A 14,246-nucleotide genomic window follows, 5' to 3' on the forward strand; every position below is an offset into this window, starting at 1 on the left:
AAGCGAACAGAACGTGGCTCTATTTTTAATGTATACTTTATAGGGTATGAAAGAGCCTCGGTTGTCGATAAGCAAGCTCAAGTATTCATGTTCAGCATTCCTACACACTTCGCAGACATTCAGGCCCCAATTTCTGTGAAAAATTTTTTTATTCCCCTGAATCATGACTTTAATTTTACAGAGGTTGTTTATTAGCTCACTTGAGATAATCAATCACAGCATTTAATCAATCACAGCATTTATATAGCGCACTAATCACCCGGAGGGTCTCAAGGCGCTAGAGGAGGGGGGGTCCGCTACTGCTCGAACAGCCAGGTCTTGAGCTGCTTCCTGAAGGCGAGGTGGTCCTGGGTCAGGCGGAGGTGGGTCGGGAGGGAGTTCCAAGTCTTGGCGGCCAGGTAGGAAAAGGACCTTCCTCCTGTGGTGGCTCTTCGGATCCGGGGGACGGAGGCGAGGACGTGGCCGGTCGATCGAAGTTGGCGTGTGGGAGCGTAGAAGTTGAGGCGGCTGTTGAGGTATCCTGGGCCTTGGTTGTGTAGGGCCTTGTGTGCGTGGGTGAGGAGACGGAAGGTGATTCTCTTGTTGACCGGGAGCCAGTGCAGATCTCTCAGGTGTCCGGAGATGTGGCTGCGACGGGGGATGTCCAGGATGAGTTGTGCTGAGGCGTTCTGGATTCGCTGGAGTCTCTTCTGGAGTTTGGCGGTGGTTCCGGCGTAGAGGGAGTTGCCGTAGTCCAGACGGCTGGTGACGAGGGCCTGGGTGACCGTCTTCCTGGTCTCGGTGGGGATCCACCGGAAGATCTTGCGTAGCATGCGCAGGATGTTGAAGCATGACGAGGAGACGGCGTTGACTTGTCTGGTCATGGAGAGGGAGGAGTCCAGGATGAAGCCCAGGTTGCGTGCGTGGTCTGTTGGTTTGGGTGCGCTGCCCAGGGCGGGGGGCCACCAGGAGTCGTCCCAGGCGGAGGGTGAAGAACCCAGGATGAGGACTTCCATCTTGTCCGAGTTCAGTTTCAGGCGGCTGTTCATCATCCACTTGGCTACGTCTGTCATCCCTTCGTGTAGGTTGGCTCTGGCGGTGGCGGGGTCGTTGGGGAGGGAGAGGATCAGCTGGGTGTCGTCGGCGTAGGAGATGATGTTGAGGTTGTGTTGGCATGCGATGGCTGCGAGGGGGCTCATGTAGACGTTGAAGAGGGTTGGGCTGAGCGAGGAGCCTTGAGGAACACCGCAGATGACTTCGGTGGCTTCTGATCTGAACGGGGGGAGGCGGACTCTCTGTGTTCTTCCGGCGAGGAACGAGATGATCCATTCCAGTGCCTTCTCCTGGATTCCGACGTTGCTGAGGCGCTGCACTAGGGTACGGTGGCAAACAGTTTCGAAGGCCGCGGAGAGGTCTAGGAGGATGAGGGCCGCTGTTTCTCCATTGTCGAGCAGGGCTCGGATGTCATCGGTAGCTGCGATTAGGGCGGTCTCGGTGCTGTGGTTGGCCCGGAAGCCAGACTGCGAGAGGTCGAGGGATCCGTTCGTCTTGAGGAAGGCGGCCAGCTGCTTGTTGACGGTCTTCTCGATGACTTTTGCTGGATACGGGAGCAGCGAGATGGGGCGGTAGTTCTTGAGGAAGATAGTTAAGGAGGGTTTTCAACAAACACTGAAAACCTTTCTTGATCATTAAATGAACATTGTCCATATAAAAGACTTGGTAGCGGGCTACCACCATATTTTGGAGAATGGGCGTTTGTTTTAGCTAATGATGTTGAAAGATATACCCAAAAAAATGTTAACCTGCAATGGTGCTAAAATGCAGCCGTGTTGCAATCCGGTGTACGTATATATCTTACTAGACACTTGCTGCTGTCTCCAGTTTTTTTTTTTTACAGAAGTAAGTCTTGGTATGTAATAGGATAATATATATATATATTGACTTTATTTCGGATATATTTCAATCCACAAAAGTACACAAAAATTAGCAATACATATTAAAACATAACAAGATCACAATTAATTACAAAGTCAATCACAAATACATACAACACATAAAATTTCTAAAAGAGTGCATATTCAAAATCAATACAGAAAAAGTGCGTTAATGCATTGGGCTGCGGATGCTACATAGTAATTTACAATCACTCATCTAAACATTTTCTTAGTCTCATAGCCAGTTTTAGGAATTCTAGGATAATTCTCTTAGCAGAATTAGGGGATTACCATACCCTGAGAATTTAGCCCATAAGATTTTTCTGGGTACCAAATCAAATGCTGAATTAAACTTGACAAAACATAGATAGAGCAATGAGTGATTGAGCATGGTTTTGCCGTTTAGTAGCCATGGGACTGTCCGGTTAGGCAATGTGCCTGTTCCTACCCTTAGTCTAGTTTAATGGCACTGTCTCCTGTTCACTGGTCTAGTGTACCATGTCTGTGAATAATGAGCCTGCACAATATTTGGCTTTAGATGTATTGGCAAGGTCACCTCCTCCCCCCGTAAATATTGGGTGGATAATGGCTCCACGCCAAGAATCATGCACTTCCTTAGTTGCTAGTGCATGATTGCAGATGGGAGGCAGTTTGCCCACCCAAACGTAAGTGTTGTCTCTGAAAAACGGTAGGCCGTTTGGACAAGGGGCGTCATCTGACCGGCCCTTTTTAGGATTGTTTACTGTGTGCCTGATGTCTTTAGAACATCAATGTAATTGCCGATGCCTGTACTCCTGGTGGGCGTCTTGATAAATTCCAAGATATTGTCCTCTGCTCCATCTCTGCGTTGGGCACTAGAATGGTAATTAAACCAGTCTTTCTCACTGAAGTTAGAGTTGCTTGCTGCTACTGCCTGTCCAAACAATTAGCAGAGAAGATCTTCCCTCAGAAGATTTTTTGGTGCTATCTTACCATCCCAGATGGACTTGTTATAATTCTGTAGTAGCTAGACAACAATAAACAACATTGTGTCAAAGTAGAACTCGACAAATTGTGGCTGTATCGAACAGTAAATGTAACTATTGACATAATGATCTGGAAAGAAACTATCAGCATAGGCTACACAATGAACATTATACTCCAAAAAAAATACCTTTCTCTTGCAACATACAGCTAGACTGAGGATCAGCTGCACCTACTGCAGGTTTAGCACGCACCAAAGATGTCCCACTAGAAAGGGAAATGTTATTTTGAAAGACAATGAAACAGAAGCTAAAAACGCCAAAGTTATTACAACTGGAAAAAAAGACTCAAGCAAGGCAACAATGAATGTTTCAAGTATACACTGTAGGAACTGGCTCTGTATATACTATACCAAAGTAAGGTATAGTGTGCACAGAGTCCAGTAGAACCCCACAGGTAGGCAGAAGTTTAATTAGAGAATACCTTACTCTCTATTTGTGATAGTGTGAGCGAGCAGTAAGGTTTTATCAGACGGTAGTGTTGAGCATTGATTGTACACACTCAGGCAAGCAATGATGTCACACACTCAAAGACTGAGCTCAGACCAATTTGTTTGTATAAATATATTAAGTTGTATTTTTATTTTTAGAACCAAGCCAGACCTGGTGCAGGTAAGCAAATAATACTTTGCAAGAATAATGCAGTTGAATACAGTTGAAATGCAGTAGAATGCAATTAGTTTGTTTACAGGTAAGTCAACAGTCAAAATTACTTTTCAGTTACTTTCCAGATTACCTTTTAACTTACTTTTTCTACTCAGTGTTATATGCCTAGATATCACACTGGGACATTTCCTAAATAACAGCTAAGGAAATCAGTTTTTGGGTATATGCAGTTTCTCAAGGTTTCATACAAACCAAGTCAACACTTAGTACAATTCTCACAAGAAAGTAGTCAATGAAGTCCTATGTTAGAAAACAATGTTATTGACTTAATGGTAAGTACTGGTTTGGGAGTGGGTTTCTGGGGTTAGAACTAGGATTCCCCCAGGGTCAAGGATGCACTCTCCAAGCACCCTCAGCGGCACTAGGGCGGCCAGGTGCAGAGTGCTGAGGCTCAATGTTATCCAGGGGGGATAGGGGCCTCCGGTTGGTGTCTGCTCTCAAGCAGGCCCCAATGTTGTGGGATGAAATCTCGTGGACTTAAGCTCTGGGCAAAAGGGGATTCAAATTAGCACACAAAGTGCACCCACAGCGGCACAGGGGCGGCCCGGTGCAGGGTGCGTTATTGGCGTCGGGAGCCCTATTGTTTTCAATAGGAGTTGCCCTTTTGGGATTTTGGCTCCAGGCTTGGTCCAGGAAGTCTTCCGGGAGGAACCAACAGCTGGGCAGGTAAGTTAGAGGGCTCGGGGACGTAGGTGCACCTCAGGTCCTCTTCTCCAGGGCACAGGGCAGCTGGATGCAATGGTGTCTCGAGATCGGATTTCACCTTACTGGGCCACTCACGTGGGGGAGATGTTTCTGTGCAGAGGCTGCAGGAGACATCGGGGAGTCCTGAAGGGGCCAACCCACAGTGGACTCGGACTCTGGATGCTGGGGGACCTCACTTGGACCGGTTGGCCACTCGGACTCGGGTAGTAGGCGTCTGGTGCAGTGTTGGTTCCACAGTAAGGGGCCTGCTCATGCACTGTACCCTCACCAGTGGTACAGTGCACCTAGCTAGATGGGCGTCTTACCTGTACCATAGGCAGTGGGTTGCAGACATGGTATACAGGAATGTGTGCCATGTCGACTCTTCACTTTTCTCTGCACCACAACACTCATCCTGCAGTTTGTGTGTGTGTGTGTGTGTTTTTTTTAAGGTACAGGACCTCTAACGGTAGCACAATATGTGCTGCAGCCCTTAAAGGCCAGAGAGGTGCCAATTGGGGGGTACAAAGATAAAGTTTTGGGAAAGAACACAGGACCTGGCAACCTGATTGGCAAGGTCCCAGGGCGCACATCAAGCCAAAGTGCATCAGAAATCTGCCAAAAGGTGTATGTGCGGGGGTGGGGGGGGGGGTTTGGAGTTACTGCAACAGAAACATAGCTTCCTACACACGCTACAAAAAACGTTTCCTTACCAAACAAATGCAACTGCACAAACTGCAGTTCTACCACTGCCAAAGCCACAAGCAGGATTCTCTTCCAAGAAATTAAATAATTAAATGATAAGAAATAAAACTGTTACTGCTGTAAAACACAATGAAGTCTGCTAGTAGGAGGTGCTGCTATCACATCAGAGTCAAGACTGATCTGCTCCCAAGGGGGGGACAAAACAAAGGCAAATGTGGCACCACCGGATGGGAGTGACCCTTGGGCCAGGGACAGATACTGTCCCAAACTCCTTCCTCCTTCCCCCTCCTCCCCTCCCCCCTCCTCCCAGAGCAAGTCTAACTGCACTTTTAGTTTTTTGATACACTATCTCGAACGTACCTAAACACACTCCTGGGACCAGTCCTCACAAAGATAGTGTTTGTTGGTTCTGTCAAGGTTAACCCACGCTGTGAGGACCGAGACGGTCCACATGGTGTGAGTTATACATGCCCACACACACATTCCCTGGTGGCTCAAGATTTTCCACCCACCCAGGGAGCAGATCCACGCAGAAAACAAAGAACATTTGTAGGCCTTGAAAACAAGCCTTACCCAAGTCTCCACACTCTTACATATATATAACCCATTACCTGGTGTTTAGTGGGTTTCCACCTCCCAGGGGGGTAGGGTTGCCTAAAAATGTATATCTGCTCCTGGATAGCGGAGGGGTGGATATATATGGCCCAAATTGGGATAAACTCATATCAAAGGGCCGCTCCCCTACAATAGCTAAAACAACAATTCACTGGTTTACACCTTCCCGGGAGCAGATCGGCCTAAAATGCCGACAATCTGTCCCTGGAAGAGGGAAGAAAGGGGCAGGCTATTGGCAACATTTATGAGTACCTGCTTAAATTCAGAACAGAAATGCAAGTTATGCCCATTGTCCAGAGCAACAGATGAGACCAAAGTGCATGCCCCTTTCTTTTGCCTTGCTTACAAAACACCTAGGTCAAAATGTATTAAACCGCTTTAGTTTTTATTTGGGCTAAGACACTGGCACTTTGCTCTGAGAATTTGTAACCTTTATAATAGCACGTGTTCTCAGTATAAAAATTCTGCAGTCACTATCGTATTGAAAGGCACATACTGAAACTGAGATAAAGTACTAACGTAAACATTACCTTTGCCTAATGTAGTTGTGTGTGTCTCTAACACTTGTTCTGCTTTATATTTTAGGTTACTTGTCTTGTTGTCGTTTTATAGATGACAACCAAATTGTCACAAGTTCAGGAGACACAACTTGGTAAGTTGTATGTCTGACAGTGTGTAAATGTAAAAGCTTATAACTTGAATGAAATCTGTTGTTTGACCACATTACAGTCTGTTGCTTAATCTCAGTCATATTTACTTTTGATGTATGTGATAGAATTTAATTCAATTTAGGTTTGTTCTGGCTGTGTGGCTGGATGGACGTTTCACCATTGCTCCAGCTGAGCTGCCCATTCTTTCCCAAGTTGTGAAGCCTGGCAGAATGTGGTCCTACTCTTTATGGAACCATTCTGTTTATTGAAAAGATCCACTGCATTTACACAGCGGAGTGCCTACAACCCTTCGCCGCCAGCGTTTTCATAGAATAAAATCATACACAGCTTTATGCCTACAACCCGGGGGCCGGCAGCGATTTGAGGATCATATGGAAAAAGATCGAAACAACTTAAAATAACATTTAAAGTAACCATCCCCCCCTCAACATTCCCCACTGCCCTTCTTCGCACCATTTCTGTCTCATCCTAGTCATGTGAGAGAGAGAGAGAGAGAGAGTCTATTTATTAAAGCAAAAAGGAGTTGACCCCCAGTTCCCACGTCGGGGGGGGTGCCGGTGTCTTGCAGATAGATGCGGGATTGCGTATGTGGTGTTTCCGGCTCGTAATATAGGATCTGATGATAAGTTTTTAAACACCTCTACTATTTCCTTGTCGACTTGCATTTCTTCACCGAAAGTTTTTTTTATCGAAATGATAGATGCCGTCTCTATCTTGGCTCGGATCCTTTGCGGAAGCATTCGACCGCATCTGTTACTGCTCAGATAGAATTTATGTCGTAGTCTGGGAAGAGCATATTCTTCCCTATCTAAGTCCAGACTCTTAATGAGTATGTTTTTCTCGATCTCCCTCCAGATTCTAGGTGCCCCTGTATGTTTGTGTATGGCCTCCAACTCTTCTACCTCCTGCTCTATGCTCTGGCGCTTGTCACGGCGTAGTCGGTTTTCAGCCGCAGATATCGTGATGAGCTCCCCCCTGATCACTAATTTTAGCGCTTCCCAGACTGCTGCCAGGGATGTATGCCCTACATCATTAGTACCCAGGTAATCTCACAGTCACGTGCAAATAGTCTCCACTAGCACCTTGGATTGCAAGAGGCTCTCCTGTAGCCACCATCTAGGCGGGATTGACGGATAGATGTCAGTTTGCATAGTTACTGTAATCATAGCATGATCTGATAGGGAGCGAGGTTCGATGGAGGAATCTCGCAGGCTCGGCACCAGCGCTGTTGATGCTAAAAAGTGATCTATACGTGCATATGTTTTGTGTGCCGCTGAGTAAAAAGTATAGTCTCTTGCTCCTGGGTGATGGCTTCCCTGCATTTGTAAAGCGTGGTCAAAGAAAGATCATGGAAGAACAGCATTATGTGCCCTCGGAATTGCTCTGGATGGGCTCTTCTTGCACAGCAGATAATGGTTTCTCTGATTTGAAAGTCATGTACACACACTAAGATGTTCGCCGGGGAAGCTTTATTACTTTGCGGCAGTCCGACGCGGTGTACACAGTCAATCTGCATGTCCGGGGTGCATTCGTCGCCCCCAGCACTTGTCGAAATAGAACAAGAACGTATGATCGGATATCTTCTCCTTCTGTTTGAGTTGGCACACCTCTGATGCGTACATTGTTTCTCCATGATGGATTTTCCAGGTCTTGAGTTTGTATTTCGATATGTTCTCTCGTAGCCGGAGGATTTCTTGCTGCATCATCTCAATCTCCTCGTCTCTACTAATCCCTCACTCTTCTAGGGTCGGCACCCGGTCCCCTATCTCCTCCAGGTTGCTCTGCACTTCCTTTAGAACTGCTGATAGTTGGTTTTGCATTTAGTGCAGGTATTCACAGAGGGAGGTAAAATGTGTGGTCATGAAGGCCTTGGTAGTGGGGCCGTCTATCGCGTCTGCCCCTTCCTGCTGTCCCTCTTCTCCCGTTGATGTTCCGGATGAAGTACCCGTCAGGGACTGCTGACCAGCATGTCATTCACCAAGCAATCCGGTTTGTTCCGAGCTGCTGCCAGTATTTCTGGTCTTGTGTCAGACCAAGCCGGTAAAATCGGGGAGGCGAGAAAGCGCTGCCCTGGGGGACTTCCTTAGCTGCCCCCTGGTGAACTATACTGCTCCTGAGGTTTATGGCGCCACTGAGGACTGGGCTGTGGGGGAAGCGTGACCCTCGGCCAATGCAGGCTTGTAGAGTGACTTATGCGTGCCAACCAACTGCACGTTAGCTGCTCCTCACAGGTGGAAGGGAGCAGTAGTACTGTTGTCTGAGTCTTACTGATTGCAGGTAAGGCCCTTGTCCGTGTTTTACAGGTGCGTTTGTTGGTGGGTCGCTGCTGTTTGTTGTGCCCTCTAGGACGCGCTATCTATGGCGCTTTCTTTGCTGGCGAGATTCTGCAAGGCAGGGATTGAGCGCAATGTGCGCAGAGATCTTCAGGACAACCGGGGCCGACGTTTCGCTGTGCTGGACTTGTCTCCTTGTGGGCCTTGGTGCGTTCGGGTCTGTTCTCTCCCAGATTGTGGTGCTAGCTGTTGGCTGTCAGACGGCCACATTCGATGCCTCACTACCGCCACAGAAATTCTTATTAAGGGGCCATGAAAAGCCCTTTCCGTGGTGGTGGTTCCGCCTTGCAGGGGGTCGCACCGCCCAGTCGAAGACAGCCCCGCTGGCCGTTTCGTTGGCAGGGTTCAGTCGTGTGAGGTCTGCCCTCTGTCGCCTTATGCGGAGGAATTCAAACGTTTCCTCCCCGGTCACTCTGGTTTCATTGTGCCCGGGTGATGCTGTTGCGTGCTAGGCTCCTTGAAGCTGGTGTCCCCCACCTGTGCCACCCACCTCTCCGGCAATACTCTACCCACAGCACTCAACGCTTAATGGAGTGCGGCGTCAGCAAGGCCGTGCTCTTCTCTCCTGGGCCGTCGTTCTGCAGGCGGAGTCGCGGGTCAGCACAGGAGGTCACATCCCCAGCTGGAGGGAGGCACAGAGCCGCAGGGAAGAGGGTTTCCCGGTCCGGCTCACCGCTGGGTCCCGCAAACTCCTCGGTGCCTGCCAGGCGTCTACCCCGGCACCCACCGCAGTCCAGCATGGACTGGTCTCGAACTGTGTCCGCTGTCCCGCCTAAGGAGGTTCTGTCGTCGCTCCTCCGGAGGCCCGCCCTCGCGGCCCCTCTCGGTCCAGTGGAGGCAGTCAGGTTTCTTTTCTCATGGCAGGCCTCCATCTAGTTCTATGGGCTCTGGCTCCATGTTGCTAGGTCCCGCCTCATCAATCTGTGGCCATCCAGAGCGTCTTGCTTCTTTTTGGCCAGTAGCACTGCCGCAGGGTGGTGCCTGGTTGTTTCTGCTGAGTCTTCCACGCAGCTGTGTACGGTGGGAGTGAGCTATCTTGAAGCTAGATGTTGACGGTGTCGGAGAGACTCAAAAGCACCTCTCATCCGACCACCATCTTGGCCACGCCCTAAGTCCTACACTTGATACAGTGGTCTGCCATAAAGAGGAACTCAGTGGACAAGGTTGCTGCCCTCTCCCCCCCACCCCCCTCTCCCCCCTCTCAATCACACACACATTCAATGGTGCCACCAAGTATTTGCATGCATTACAGAGTACCCAAATAGGCAAACAAATCAAGTAGCGCACAACATGGAGAAGGCAAGGAAAACACCAGAGGAGAGGGATATATATGGATATATATGGATATATATGTATATGTATATATATATATCTATATTACCTACTGGCGGTCGCCAGTAGGTAGTTATAGTTAGGACCACGTTTCCATAGGAAATCCGCAACATTCTATTTTGAATAACTTTGGCGCCGGTTGACGAATCCTCGCGCATTTTTCAAAATAGGTGGGGCGCTACGCTCCGCTCCTACCCTGAAAGTCTCGGGGGGGATTCGTCAAGCGGGGGCTGAGATAAAAGGGGGGTCCCAAAACGCGTTTTTCCCATGCATTTTTCCATAGGACCTTTAGACACAGCTACAGCCCGAACGGCTGAACAGAATTACTTGAAATTTGGCAGAGAGGTAGTCCTCAGGTCAAGGAAGTGCCTTTTGTAGGTTTGGTGTAAATCTGTTCAGTAGATTCTGAGAAAATAGCCTTTAAATCAATATATATATCTGAGCCAGCTTACGGTGCGCTTACCGTACGCGTACGGTGGCGTGCGCGAGCGCGATTCTGATTGGCCCTTAGATCTTAGTAAACATTCGAATCGGTCGAAACCAGGAAGCGGCGGCCGCCATTTTCTCTCTCGCACTCTGACAGGGGGTTGAAAAACAAAGTGCAAATCATGTAAAGGGGCTGTTTACACAGCTCCCAAGTACCGAGCCATGTCGAGGGAGTCCCCAACGATCCCCCAAGTGAAAAAAGGCAATTTTAATTTTTTCGAAAATTTCGCCGATTACGCTTACCGTACGCGTACGTTAAGAAATAATAAAAAAAAAAAAATATCCACATTCTCCCCACCCCGTGTGCAAAAGGTGCCCGAAGGGCACCTTTTTGTGCATGGCTCATCAGAGATAAACAAAACCTATATTTTACCTGTCACAACGATGCTCATCATATGACCTCCATGTGCGCACGGAACGAACTGCGTTAAGTGGGCGCGCACGCCACAAATGGCGTAAAGTAACTTAGCATTTAAAAAAACGTACAAATTCACTGAAAAAACCATAGGTTTCACACACGTTATAGTTAGGAATTAGCATTTAAAAAACCTTGCAAATTCACTGAAAAAACCATAGGGTTTCACACATGTTATAGTTAGCTGGACATTTTACTGATAAAAAACCAATGAAATTCCCCCGTTATAGTTACTGTAGGCAACTATAACTCACGCGACCGTAATCCTCTGCTGATGACATATGTGTCTTTATGAAAAAAAAATATTTGTAATATATGTATAGCTAAAATTTAATGGAAGAAGACATGGGCAAATAAGTGTCTAAATACAGTATTAGCATCAGCAGAGGATTGCGGTCGCGTGAGTTATAGTTGCCTACAGTAAATATAACGGGGGAATTTCATTGGTTTTTTGTCAGTAAAATGTCCAGCTAACTATAACATGTGTGAAACCTATGGTTTTTTCAGTGAATTTATATATATATATCTATATATATATATATATATATATATATATATATATATATATATATATATATATATATACTGAGAGACTGAGACTGTGAGAGACTGGCTGAGACTGAGACAGACTGACTGAGAGACTGAGACTGACTGAGACTGAGAGACAGACTGAGACAGACTGAGACAGACTGAGACAGACTGACTGAGACTGAGAGAGACTGAGAGAGACTGAGAGAGACTGACTGAGACAGACTGAGACAGACTGAGACAGTGAGAGACAGACTGAGACTGTGAGAGACAGACTGAGACAGACTGAGACTGTGAGAGACAGACTGAGACAGACTGAGACTGTGAGAGACAGACTGAGACAGACTGAGACTGTGAGAGACTGACTGAGACAGACTGAGACTGTGAGAGACTGACTGAGACTGTGAGAGACTGACTGAGACTGTGAGAGACTGACTGAGACTGTGAGAGACTGCCTGAGACTGTGAGAGACTGCCTGAGACTGCCTGAGACTGGCTGGGACTGTGAGAGACTGAGACTGACTGAGACTGTGAGAGACTGACTGAGACTGTGAGAGACTGACTGAGACTGTGAGAGACTGACTGAGACTGTGAGAGACTGACTGAGACTGTGAGAGACTGACTGAGACTGTGAGAGACTGACTGAGACAGACTGACTGAGACTGTGAGAGACTGACTGAGACTGTGAGAGACTGACTGAGACTGTGAGAGACTGACTGAGACTGTGAGAGACTGACTGAGACTGCGAGAGGCTGCGAGAGACTGCGAGAGACTGGCTGAGACTGGCTGAGACTGTGAGAGACTGAGACTGACTGAGACTCTGAGAGACTGACTGAGACTGTGAGAGACTGACTGAGACTGTGAGAGACTGACTGAGACTGTGAGAGACTGACTGAGACTGTGAGAGACTGACTGAGACTGACTGAGACTGACTGAGACTGCCTGAGACTGGCTGAGACTGTGAGAGACTGAGACTGACTGAGACTGTGAGAGACTGACTGAGACTGTGAGAGACTGACTGAGACTGTGAGAGACTGACTGAGACTGTGAGAGACTGACTGAGACTGTGAGAGACTGACTGAGACTGTGAGAGACTGACTGAGACTGTGAGAGACTGACTGAGACTGTGAGAGACTGAGACTGTGAGAGACTGAGACTGTGAGAGACTGAGACTCTGAGAGACTGAGACTCTGAGAGACTGAGACTCTGAGAGACAGACTCTGAGAGACTGAGACTCTGAGAGACTGAGACTCTGAGAGACTGAGACTCTGAGAGACTGAGACTCTGAGAGACTGAGACTGTGTGAGACTCAGACTGTGTGAGACTGAGACTGTGAGACTGACTCTGACTGAGAGACTGACTCTGACTGACTCTGACTGAGAGACTGACTCTGACTGAGAGACTGACTCTGACTGAGAGACTGACTCTGACTGAGAGACTGACTCTGACTGAGAGACTGAGACTGACTGACTCTGAGAGACTGAGTCTGTGAGAGACTGAGAGAGACTGAGACTGGATCGAAAGGTAAAGAGAAGGAGAAATCTAGGTTTCACAAGAGACTTCAAACAAGTGACACCCAAACCAATACACTGGTAGAAAAGGTAATTATCAGAATGTAACCCTCTGTCCTTCCAGGTTGACCTCGTGAATTTAAAAGTGGGGTCAGGCAGCTGTATGAATCAATTGGTATTACAACCAATTGCAATGCCGTTACAAAAAATAACACCAACCAATTGCCTTTCTTGACTCTCTCCAAAGAAGCGTGGAGAACATCTGCATTGGGGAAAATGACTTTCTGCTCCTCACTACTCTCAATTATACAGAGAACCATGAATATTGGATCACTATTTCTGAGCGTTCTCTCTGTGCTGCTGGAAGTACCTGCTTTCTGTTGTGATTCTCGGCACTCAATCTGGGAATCGAAGATAGTGTGTGCTCTCCATCTGAGGATTGTTTCAGTCCTGATGCTTTAAGTATGGCATTGTTTAGGTTAGAGTTATTTAGGACTGCAAAGTGTGTCTCCTCTTTCAACAACATTCTACAGAATCTACTCCCGCTTTGCAGTTGGCCTGTAAGGTTTTTTCTTTAATCTCACCAGATCTATACTAGTGTGACTCCAGGCAAGCCAAAAAAAGCATACCCTTGTCCAAGTTGTAAAGATATCAGCTGGGACTAAGATACCAGAAGATCTGAGAAAGCTCTGGCCCAAGGTTTTCCAAATTGTTAGAGCAAATGTTTGCTTGCTCTGCAAGTCTGTTCTCAACAAGGCCCATCTATCCCTCTAACTGTTGTATCTTTTCCTCTAGTGGCTTCATAGTGTCTTTTTTGCCTTTTTGAACTCCATTTGGTATTTCATTGTAAAAAAGAAATTTCACCACTTCTACGAATGTCTACTGTATTGTCACGATAGTCATTTCTTTAACCCTCAGCCAGGTCCACCAAACACCATCTTCTTCCAATGCTCCCTTGTTTTTACCTGTGGAGGCAAGAAGTAATGTTTCTTCTTCTGTGTTTGTTGAACATCGTGGGAAACCATCTGCAACCTTAAACAATTTGAGGATAATATGGAGGCTCCTCTCTCTAAGGTAGGAAAAGCTCTCCTGATCATAGAATAGGTGCAGGGATACTATTTTACTGCCACCTTGTAAAGACCAGCATTGGCAAAGCCATTATGTATTGCCTATGCAGCAGCTCTAGTCTTTGCCAATGTATTTTAGCCATTCTGTACACCAACGTGGCTGCTGTTCAGCATGGCTAACAGTTTTGTGGCGTCTCGTGGAGTGGGGTGGAGTGGCTTAGAGTGGAGTAGATGTCCTAGAGTAGAGTGGCTTAGAGTGGAGTAGATGTCCTAGAGTAGAGTGGCTTAGAGTGGAGTAG

At 47.4% G+C, this 14,246-nt stretch overlaps 1 protein-coding gene across 3 annotated transcripts in view; it reads left to right on the forward strand.

Moving 5' to 3' along the window:
• The window catches only part of GNB4 (G protein subunit beta 4), a 684,865-nt gene that overhangs the window by 583,520 nt on the left and 87,099 nt on the right, over positions 1–14,246 (forward strand). For all 3 annotated transcript variants that reach the window (XM_085635394.1, XM_085635395.1, XM_085635393.1), the window contains one exon: positions 6,191–6,257. In XM_085635394.1, the coding sequence (XP_085491520.1) occupies positions 6,191–6,257 (67 nt within the window). The remainder of the gene's footprint in view (positions 1–6,190; positions 6,258–14,246) is intronic.

The sequence above is a fragment of the Triturus cristatus genome, chromosome 11, assembly GCF_964204655.1.
Source record: "Triturus cristatus chromosome 11, aTriCri1.1, whole genome shotgun sequence".
Lineage (NCBI taxonomy): Eukaryota > Metazoa > Chordata > Amphibia > Caudata > Salamandridae > Triturus > Triturus cristatus.